Genomic DNA, 12,048 nt, shown 5'->3' on the forward strand with positions numbered 1-12,048 from the left:
TTATACGTCTGACGTTTGGCACTTGGCACAGTCCGTGTGTTCTGTCTGCTTTATTTAGTTGAGAGACTGTTTACCTGCCGATAATATTTAACCATGATTTAATGATTTGCTCTTTCTAAATTTAGCCGACAAAAAGTTAGTGCTAGCACTTAACTTTACGACGTTAGCAACGGACATAGCGTGATGATGGCGCCGCCGCGACGGGGCTTGACTTCGTAAGTCTGTTCAAAAGTCAATGTTAAAATACCTATACGTATGGATAGGTAACTATTTAAATTAGCCCATGAACACTTGATAAATAAATATCCCGTTTTCTGAAGAACTCTTTGAACTAGCCGAGTTAAATATCTCTGTTAAACAACTAACGGAGTAAAGGCGCTTGCACGCGCTTATCGTCAGTAATAGACATTTTATTTTGGTATTAGAAGCACTTTTTATATAATCTAACCGGTTACCAGTTAACATGTATTGTCAACACGATTTGAGCTTTTGCTCCACGAGGTGTATATCTATGGGTACAAATTGGCACGCACTAGACTATCTATCTACTCCAAACGGCATGTGTTCAAAATTAAATAAACATCTAAGCGGTTACGCGACTCTGCCAGCCCTATTCACAACTATACCTACTGCTAGTAGGTATTAGCAGAGGCGAATAAACATATTTTAACCTAAAATTTCTTGTTACTTCCTCAAATTCCAATGTCAACCACCGTTCGAACAGATTCCCGATTTATTCCGCAAATATAAACTTATGCTATACAATGTTATTTTAGCGTGAAAGACACATGAATGAAAATTAAGTTGTTTTTAGGATAAAAAACTAATTACAAAAGTTATATTAACAATACAATCTTTCCACGATTCCTGTATTATGATCGGTAAGGAATTGACTACGTCTTGGGGCACGACGAAAAACGTCTACACAACATTTTTACGCATTCGCAAAGCATAAAGGAAAACGATTATTCGCTCTTAGCCAAAACACAATCACGTAGCCATTGTTTGTTATTCGCGAGGCAAAGATGAACAAACATGAAGACAATGTCCCAACCAGACGATTATTATCAATCGACAGACCCCCGTCATACATAAAATAGAAGACGGCCGGTAGATAATTCATGAATTGTCTAATCAGAGCGCTCTGTTATGATTTGTCTGGCTTCATCATAAATAGCACAAAGTATCTGATAATACAATGTTTGAGTGTTATATGATATGAATAAAACTATCTAATTAAATCATGTTTCAGTTTCATAATAATATCTTAGCCGTATAAAAAATCTTTAAGTACTAAATTGCTATAGCGACGACACGACTAAGCTAATGATAATGCTGAATTGAATTTATATAATACTTAATGATTTTCAGATCAGAGTACCATCTCATCGCTGTCGCAAAGTTTCATATTTTCCGCGTTTTGAAAATATGAGAGAAGGGAAGCTAATTTTTCTAAACTGTGTGCTGTATTTCCATCCCGAAGTACCAGGGCATCAGACCTTTGGAGGGGGGAGCATCACTGGTGCGGTCGGTAGGGACGGGCTCGTCGATAGCCGACGAGGTGGACGGCGCAGGCTGCTCGGAAGAGTCGGCTTGCATCTTGTGGCACACCTCGAAAGCTTGCCCCACAGTGCGCACGATCCTCATCGCCTGACTCTGCGCAAACAAATATAAGCACATTAAAATAATATACCGTGTCACTAGTAATTATAATCAATACAAATAAATATAACGGGTTTCAGGGTTACAAAGTATTCGTGTAATATTGTTAGGAAAATAAAATTTCAAGCTGAATTTCTTGTGCACCTAAAACCGTAATTAAGCGTTCCATTTTAAAAACCATCCACTCGCTTCCTCGCAAACAAGCCCTGTAAAATATTCTATCGCACTCGCGTCCCAACTCTCATCCGATCTGCGTAACGTTTCGAGGATTATACTTTTATCACAAAAGCACAAAAAATATACCTACCTATTAAATAACAACACAATGGGTGCTACAGAGCTATTCAAAAGAACGATAAACGTGAAGCGGGCTCGCAAAATGACATAATTTTTGATTAATGTACCTCATCGACTCAGACGGAAAGATAATATTTCATTTTGAATTAAAATATTTATTTTGATTTTTCGTGAAATTTATATTTAAAATATTATAACCTAAGGATCAGAATGGGTAAAACACGTATTGTAAGTATACCTACCTTTTTTGAATGTATGGAAATATTAATTAACTAACATTGTTTAGAAAACTTCATAACAAGCTTTAGGAAAATAAATATTTTTTTTGGAAAACAATTCCAATAATAGCATAATATTATTATTAACATAATCAGTAAACAAAAAACCGAACATTGTTAATTATTTTTTGCCAACTTTGATGGTTCATGTATACTAAACCCAACTTTATTTTGATTAATTGAAAGTAGGTTCTTAGTTATAGTTTATTTCAGACAATAATCAACCTAAATCAAAATTACAAATAAAGCAGCTGTTCGCGTTCAAGTCATGGCGTAGGTATTTTATTACATTTTTATTATTATAATATTGTTTTTTTATTATTATTATATTATAACGGCCTCCGAGGTCAGTGGTTGAGCGTTGGGCTCACGATCCGGTGGCCCCGGGTTCGAATCCCGGTGGGGACATATTACAAAAAAGATGATCCGTGCTTTGGAAGGCACGTTAAGCCGTTGGTGCCAGTTACTACTTACTGATGTAAGTATGTAGTTGTCACTTGAGCCTTTTGCGCCTTTGGCGGCTCAGTAATAACTGTGACACCAGGGTTGATGAGGTTGGTATTCCACCTCACAATCCACACGAAGAAGAAGATTATAATATTGTGTATAATCTACATCATATTATACTATTTACTTCGACTGTCTATAGTGTGGATACGATAAATGCGTAGTCTGGTCTTGTTACTTTTTCGCGCCTAAACTATTAATAACTACTTATTATTAAGGTAGACGAATTTCAATGAAAATTGACACATAGATGGATATGGGTCGGAACTAAAGTAGTTTATCCAGAGATGAATAAGTTTGACACTTCCAGGGCCGGACGAAAGCTTACCTTTTATAAACGAAATCTACACAAATGTATCGTAGGCGGGAAGCTAGTTTTATAATAATTTTGACATTAAGAGTTTATGCAGTAGCCGGTCTAAGGACGTTGGCTGTGGGCCAGCGATCGTCAGACAACTGGTAAAGTGTGCACTTCCAGAACAAAAACGTGGACACAATGAGGCACTTTCCTGGCTACGTTCCTCAAAAACAATATAGATGGCGCTGTACAGCTTTTCCTTACATATGAATCTTTTATCTTTGTCTATGATGATCAATGATGACCCTAGTTCTTACACCCAGGCACAATTACATCTTCCACCCATTATGCTATATAATATAATGTGATTCAAATGTCAAGCAACACATATTTTTTTTATATATCCTTCTTCCATTTATTACATTGTATTTTTGAATAATTATATACATACCCGAGCAATAAGAAAATAGGTAATATTCATATTAAAACTGTACAACGCCATCTATATTAATTTTGGGGAACGAAGTCTGGAAAGTCTCTCATTCTTGTCACGCACTCGTAAATTAACTAACCGTGTTAAAACACGTTTACATCTGACGGAAACATTGATATATATGTATGTACTTATGATTATATGTTTTCTTCAAATATAGTATATACCTATATTATGTTTCGTTGCTAATATATTTCTACTACTGTTATGTTATAAACGGTAAGTAGGTATACCTAATAAAACAGATCAAGTAGGTGGGTTTAGTAAATAATTGTTACTGAAAAATGTTGAACTTTAAACATATATATTTTTGTCTTTATTTTCTGTTCTGGATTTTTTATATACATTATATAACATTGTTTAATCGTTATCCGGTTGCTATGCTAGCTAGCTGGTAAGTTTTTCAAGATTTTTCCTAAATTACGGTGCAGATAACGGGAATTTGCATGAAACTGTGTCGCCAATTCTGTGTGCATAAAAATTCGGTCATATAAATAATAACTCGCCACGAAACGGTCCCGGAGATCACGTTTAATATTTGTCTCTTATTTGTTTATAACTTCAACTCAAGAGCTGGTCGAGTATAAGAATCCGTAAGGTAAAATATGACTAAAGTTTTGTACCAAAAAGATACGTAAGTACTACTTATACATCTTGAAACTTTAATATTAGACTTACAAAGACGTATTCATGTGGACAGTCATATTTTTACATAAATATATTATCTATATACTAGTTTATATTTGGAATTTATCAAGTAGTTTATGTAATATTTCTATTTCCGTTTCGTACAAAAGCGAAATGAATAAGTTTGACAATGATTGACGATCGTTCACCTGCGCGTGTGCTACCGGACGGAGTCCGGGACTTATACGAAACACTACAATGATGCCTGTCAATATCTTTGCAATAGTTTTACAAACTACTAATTCAATTGGGGAAACGATTGAAGCGGAAACTAAAAAGAATAATAGTTTGCCACGCGACGATGTACCTACTTATCATGGCCGATTGATATTTATTCTTAGAAAATTTATAAGTATGAATGTAACTTGAAGTATTTCGTTATGGGTACTTGTGTAGGTTGTTAAATAAGCGAATCCCGTGAAGAACGTTATTACGCCAGGGAGATGATGGTACTTGGAACGTGGGTTGGTCACTTTAGCGGATGTGGAGGTAATAACTGGTGCCTATTGCAATCTCTCGTGTTAAACTAATTTACCTAAACAGATTGCTTCGCGAACCTGTACGGTCACGAGTACTAATATGTATACACTTTGATACCATGTCACATTCACATTTTTGACAAATTAAACTAGTGCGACAGCGGGTTCTAAAGTGAGTACATGATATTACTCATGACTGTACAGAAGTGAAAGTCAGAATTAAAAGACATAATAACGGGTTCTTACCGCGTTTAAATGGGGATATGAGACTCCCGATATTTCGAGACTGTTGCAAGTGCCATGATCACGGGATGACTGATGAGATTGGAGTGGAGTAGGTAGATACCCGCTAAGAACCCGTTGTTTTATTTATGATAATAACCGCGTAAACTTAAAACAATGAAAGTCAGAATGCTCTATGTGAGCTTTAAAAGAAAGAAACTATGAAATGTAGATAAATATTACAGAGGCGTTAGCCAAGTTGCAAACGACTACGAAAAACGACAGTGACATTCATAAACATACATATAGGGATTGACATGTCACCATACAGTTTTTCACTGTCACTTTTTGAATCTTTTACAACTTGGCTAACCCCCTGGACATGATTCCCATTCATCGTTTCCCCCTTGGCAGGTGATAAAAAAAAATAAAAAAAATAAAAAATAAAATGTTTATTTTCTTTAAAAGGTTTCATAATCTTTGACAGGATACCGATGTCTCCCTTTAAGCATAATAATAGCTTGTGTTGGGAGGCACCGCTCTTCCTGGTGATGCAGGCGGAGACCTTAGGTACTTGTCAGTTGGTTTTGGCCTTGTACACGGTGTTTTAATAAATTAATGTAGCTACCACGTAACAACCTTTTTTAGTGAAAACTTAGAAAAGACATTGATGATTCTTGCCAGAAATCAAATTTCATAATGAACGGTCTATCAAACACTACCAATTTAGTTACCTACTAAAAAAAATATACAATCCACTTTTCGTTTTTCCAGCTGTTTAGTCTACAAGTAAAATGAGGCCCATTACCGCTGACAGCTTTTATCCCATTATTTTTTTCAAGGCCCATGGGAGTGTCTCGTTGGAAAATACGAGCTTTCCAGGTTGCTCCTTCCGGAGCGATCATATTAAAACTGCAACGCGAAAATGACTGGTGGGGCCGCGACAATGACCTTTACGGCTATCATAATTTGGGCCAATATACGTCGTCTATACGTCACTGGTCTATTTTAGTTGGCTTCGTCACGAGCCACCGTGAGGTTAAAGAAATCGTGCGGTTAACGTTGAGGGTTTCTCGAATTCGCAGTGCAACCGCTAATGGAAATGTCACATGTTTTAGAATGAAAAATACAGGAGTGGTATATTTAGAACACTGAAATATCATATTTGAAATTGATTTACTTTTATTTTCTTCCAAGATTTCAATCCATTACCTTTAGCATCTTAATATTTATTTTATGATCGAGTTTAATAGAACATAAAAACAGAGTGACGCATTGAGAATCACCATTTACCTGTAAGTAATGATAAAAGCTTATGTACGTGCCATCAAACAGTTGTGCTCTCACAATAAAAGCGTAGACTATTACCATTTACGACGCTTGCATGCAGTGATAAATAATACATTATACAATTCATAAAAATCGAAAATATGGAGAAAGAGCTGAGATTCAGTACGCGAAAACATGTTATGAGGTCAAGTTGTTTGAGATGTAACGCCCCGTAAAACAGTTATGACGTAACTTTGGCATAAATACCGTTTATTTTTATACATTAAAGGCTTTATTTACGTAACTCTAAAGATTTAGATTACTAAATCTTTAGAGTACGTATTTTACGTATTAACGTAAGGATTCAATCACCCATTCATCAACTTCGTGCAGGCCACAGAAACCATACATCTTTCTTTGTACCTCGTGCCATAAAGAAATAAATATATATTTTTTAAGATGATAAACATTTGTTTATTTTTATTTCCAATAGGAGGTAGGCATAAAATGTGACGTCACAATCTCGAGATTTTCCGTACGCTCTCCACACATAATCTATGAGAGTAATTTATATTGCTCATAATAACTGTTGGCACTTCAAACATCAAAAAAAGCTTATTAGAGTGATAAATTATTTTGTACATCGTCACGTTTTGAATGAAAGCTTGTGCCGCATAATTTATTTTTAACAGTTCGCATTTTAAGAGTTATTTCCGCAATTTGTTCGAAAAGGCAAATATAATCTGTTGTAAATTGTGATTCATGCATTATTAGGTATGCTATTATTAAGCCCGTATGTTAGTCTCTTTAAAATTAAGTCGGTTGTTAATTAAACTATCTACTAAGTACGTTGATTATTATAAATACACCAAAATTATTAATGAAGCCAGCTTTTAAACGGAAACTACAGGAATATATAGTAGGTGAACATAATGATGTTGTGTTGTGATACAGAATTGAAACGGTTAATGTATGTCTAAAAGGTACATATTTTGGTCGTATTTACAACGGTGGGCATCTACCGAAGATTGTATGCTTCATTTCACTCCATTAACACTTGTGTGTTGATCTGGAACGTAAACTAAACGCACCGCAGGAATTAATGATTGGCGAGACTGTTTAGACAGTACGTAATTCGCACGTTGGCGGTGGCAGTTTCCAAAATATATTATGCAAACATAGCCACAGTTTAGTGAAGTTTTCAAAATAAGAAATGGAAACGACGACGGAAGTACTGCCCTTGACGTAAGGAAACGAGCGGAGTAGGTGCGTAGAATGTTAACGGAATATAGACGTCAATTTATAGAAACCCATCGCTTCCGTGGAGGCGGTCCTTGACGCGACAACGCCGCACGCAAGTCAAAATAAACATGAAACAATCTGGCTGGTGAACCGAGAGTCGCACCCGCCGCCGCCGCCGGCGTGTTACCGGCATCCGTCTTGCGTGTAATTTAGTTTTTCATCTCACTACACTATGATTTGTTTTTATAGCCACTGGCAAAGTAGATGAGTTAACATTGTAGGTTGATCTTACTTCTATATTTTATTTCAGTAATATACACATACCTACCTCTAAATCCGGTTCCAGTCTTTCTAAACTTGACAAATGTGCTTCGGAGCGTAACGAGAATCTATTGGGTCGTTTTGTCAAACTGTTTACTCCCATTATTTTATGGGAGCGCCCTAATGTAGAGCTCCCACTGCCCACAATTTCTGGTTCACGAAATGACAACTTCTTTCGAGGTCTCTCAGTAACTTCAGTCATTTGAACATCCTGGCCACTCAGTCTTTCAATAACAGGTATCACTAGCCGCGACTGTACGCACACATCTTCCGAAGAATCGAAATGCTTTTGGCGGACCGGTGACATCTCGTTTTGGAAGCTTCCACATTTAAATTCTGTCTCCTCGTCATATCGCTTAATAGCTCCAACGGACATGGGTCTGGGCCTCACACCGATGTACTCCCTCGGTGAAGTTTCGTCGATACGACTTCTATGCTTGTTTTTATTAATTTCATTAAATTCTGGCTCCGAACGGCTGGTTTTGAGCCCTTTTTTCTTTTCTTTCTCGTCCTGTTTAGAAAACTTCGAGCGATGTTGCTGGTCATGTTTTGATTTCAATGCTCCACCAAGTGTCACAAGTGTACTCCGAGCCTTTAACAATACTTCCGTAGGTAGTTTTTTTAGGAGATGATCGTTACGTCTATGTTTCGCATCATTGTCCCTGTGGTTGGACATGTTGAGGGGAATTGTTGTCCTGTCCAGCACATGTGTGATGTTCGACGCTCGTGTTATTTATACGGGGCGAGCACGAGAGCGCGCATCCGCACGCGCCCGCTGGAAACAACTGATGTGGCTGGCGGCGGCGGTGGCGGCGGCGGTGGCGGCGGCGGTGGCGGCGGCGGCGGCATGGCTTGCGCGTGCGACTCGCAACGCGCCAAGTACCACAAATAAACATAAATGTGTATTGCTAGCGTACACTGCTCTCGAAGGACTTCAATGAGTTTCAATTGTCAATATGTAGTATGATAGCCGGCAGATTTTGGCACATATTTAAGAATTCCTTGGGTTAATATAATATTGGTATTAGGGCTTCCATCCATTTTACGAAAAATTCACTTAACTTCTTTAGAAATGCGATAGTGACTGTAAAAGTAACTGTCTGTCACCTTTTCACTCATCAACAGTTGGGTCAATTGGATTGGCAATGGAATACCTCTCAGGGAAGGACTTAGTATAGGTATACGAGTGCACGAGGATAACCGAAGTCTAGGTGGACGAAATCATGGGTGCAAAGCTATTACATAGATATTATTATAATAACAGTAGATAATATCATACCTTTCTTAAATATTTACGACTTTCACGACGCGGACATCAGTTTATATTTTAAAGTTACTGTTTTGGAGTCATCCTCACGTTAATTACAATGACAAAACTTCTAAAAATCAATGCGATCTCTATATATAACCTACCTACTATCGTTAAAGCTTCCATGATATTTTTATTTGGAATAAAAATAAACAAAACATTTTCTTTTCCTTTTATAATTTTACGTATGTATGTTTATCTTCTTTGATGATATTTCTAGCTCAACAAACTATGCCATCCTCAAAAATTTTACCAATTTCAAAAAGTTTCGCTTATTTATTATCTCGCAATCATGTCGTGCGGCCTAACTGGAAGTTTATGTAATCATCTTCTAGTTGAGTACATTAAGGAGCTATAATCGTAATCTTCAGTACAATAAAATGCTTTGATCAATTGGCTGTCACAACCACAAAGACCATAATCGACTGAGCATAGCTACTACTAGCCACTGTGACTGTTCAATGAATATTTATGGTCAAACGCGAGCGAGTGATCGGTGCGATAATTGATTATAAAAGTCTTATGCGAGCTGGACAAGATTTATATTGCCTATAAACAGGAGGTGTAGAACCAATAACAGACCAACAACAGTTTGACAGGCCGCAAGCGTATACACCGATGGATTTACTACGAACCGATAAATAAACACATGTCAAAGATATACTGCTATAACACATCCATTATTTAACTGCTTAATGGTTGCAATCGAAACGTAAACTATTTTAATGTTTAATTGGAGTACGGAAATACTTTTACGGTTACAAATTATAACAATAATTTTGGTAATATTTTATAAAGGTGGAAACTGATTATCAGCGCACATTTAATACTGTTATGAGACTAGAAGTTGAAACTGCAAAGAAAATTCCTTCGGTGTAGGCTATCTCTAGTACTAAAGGTATTTTTTTTTGTTGAAAATACAGTCCCTAAGAGGACGAAAGACATTGCACACCGATGAGATCACAGAAAACAGTTAGTCTCACATACCCGATGATTAAACGAATACTATTGATCTCACATGGGTACGTAGATGTTTTTAAATAACCTAATATAAGAGAATCCATTAAAAGCGTAATAAACGTTTAAATAGATTAAAATTTGTATAGAAACGTCAGGAGACCTTGAGTATATCAAAAGTTTTTTTGAGAAATATACCCAGTTAACAACGTCAAACGCAAAGCGAAAACCAACCCGAACAAGTTGTTTTGAAAGTTAAACAAAAAATAACAAAAACACCCCTCACACTGATATCTAAACTTTTGTATTCTTCATTTTCCATAACATTACATTTTCATGAGTTTTGAACAAAAGAAAAAATACTTCACCATGACAAGCTTGTTAATAAATTATATCGACATTCATGGAATCACTAATTTCCCACAAGTAACTACGAATACTTACATATTATTATAAACAATTTTCTTGTTTCAGGACCATATTAAGCTTTTAAAGAATGACTTCTTTTATATTATATATAATTCATAAATTATCTTAGTTACCTATTAGTTAGTCGTCCATTACTATAGTCATATACTCAAATACGTTTTCAATGCCAACGGTTAAGTTTGTCAGCAGAATTAGTCCTTTTGTGCAATTAACTCAAAACGTACGATAGTTAAGCAACAGAGAAACTTTATCCTCGATGCGTGTTGCTTGTTTGTTTCTAATTTGTTTCACTTGCTGCTATTCTACCCCAACCCTAACAGCTATCCTGCAGTAATTCAACATTTCAACCGATTCTCCGGTTACATTGCGTCCACTGTTATGTCAACTGTTTGCAGAGTAATTTTATATCTCTTCTAAATAAATGCATCTATCAGTTACTTCCCCTGCGTTGTCTCGTCTCCTCGTTATGTTTGCGCTCACTCTCATCATTCTTCTGTAAGTATATTATTTTCCTTCGTCATCATAAGAACGTGACGAATGTAAAGGCATTGAGCAAAAGACACGAAATTTTTCACTACGTGCGACAAGCATAAGGAAAAAGGAATTTAGGTTCCTCATACAATATGCAAAACCAACTTGACAGTAACTCAAAATAATGTCTGGAATTGGTTCATTGGTAAAAATACACAAATATGGTGCAGATAACCCACAGGTATTTTTAGATTGACCAATCTCACAGAAACGTCATACTACGCTTTGATGTATTATCGTCCGCAGCACTAGCAGATACGTAAATAAATGTATAGGTATGATATTTTTGCGTCACCAGCACAAATGGATGATTTCGTTAAAACTGTCAAAACTTTATAAAAAATATGAGTTTTCTAAACATATAAATCTAGAAAAAAAAATTGACTTATTTTCAAAACTGTGAAAGTATTCAAGTCCAGGTAAGAATTACGATGATTCTTCAAAGTATATTTTCCTAAACAAACAATAAGTACACGAACAAAGTAAATTCATGACAACACAAAAATTAACAAAGTTGCTACACTCTTACAGGAAAATGCTATGAAAAAAGACATTTCATAAAACTTTGCAATGTTTCAGAATATCAAGTACCTACCAACCTGTTTGTATTTCTTTTTTGTTTACCAATCTACTATTTCCAATTTACCTATTTCTGTTGGATTTTCTTTAACGTTTTTTGTATCAATCATTGTTATTGTTTATTTTTATGAGTGGAAACCATTTTCGGAGTCTAAATTAAAATGGAAACAATTTTAGGATAAAACGAAAATAAAGGAAAATTTTTAATTATATTTAAATTCAATGTTGAAGTTAGAATATGTTATGAACTTTTCTGTTTCCGGCACATAATATATAATAAATAACAGGATGGTTTTTTTTTATATGTTCAACATTAGCCCTGTCGCAGATTCTGAGTTATTTTACAGTTAATAACCTAGTTGTGAATGCGAAGAAAATGAAGTGTATTAAATTTGTTCTACCAAACGTAAAGAAAGCAAATCATCGTCATCATCAATTTAAGAGCCACGCTCTTGTCGGTGCAGCTATTCCATGCTACTTTTTTATAT

At 35.8% G+C, this 12,048-nt stretch overlaps 1 protein-coding gene across 1 annotated transcript in view; it reads right to left on the reverse strand.

The window, feature by feature from the left end:
- LOC126380724 (capon-like protein) overlaps positions 1 to 8,554 on the reverse strand; it is a 30,392-nt gene extending 21,838 nt beyond the window's left edge. Inside the window, exons 1-2 of the mRNA XM_050030317.1 lie at positions 7,763 to 8,554; positions 1,500 to 1,656 (exon numbers count right to left, since the gene is read on the reverse strand). Of these exons, the coding sequence (XP_049886274.1) occupies positions 1,500 to 1,656; positions 7,763 to 8,431 (826 nt within the window). The 5' untranslated portion in view covers positions 8,432 to 8,554. The remainder of the gene's footprint in view (positions 1 to 1,499; positions 1,657 to 7,762) is intronic.
- Between the last annotated feature and the right edge of the window lie 3,494 nt (positions 8,555 to 12,048).

This window comes from Pectinophora gossypiella, chromosome Z, assembly GCF_024362695.1.
Source record: "Pectinophora gossypiella chromosome Z, ilPecGoss1.1, whole genome shotgun sequence".
In the NCBI taxonomy this organism is placed as follows: domain Eukaryota; kingdom Metazoa; phylum Arthropoda; class Insecta; order Lepidoptera; family Gelechiidae; genus Pectinophora; species Pectinophora gossypiella.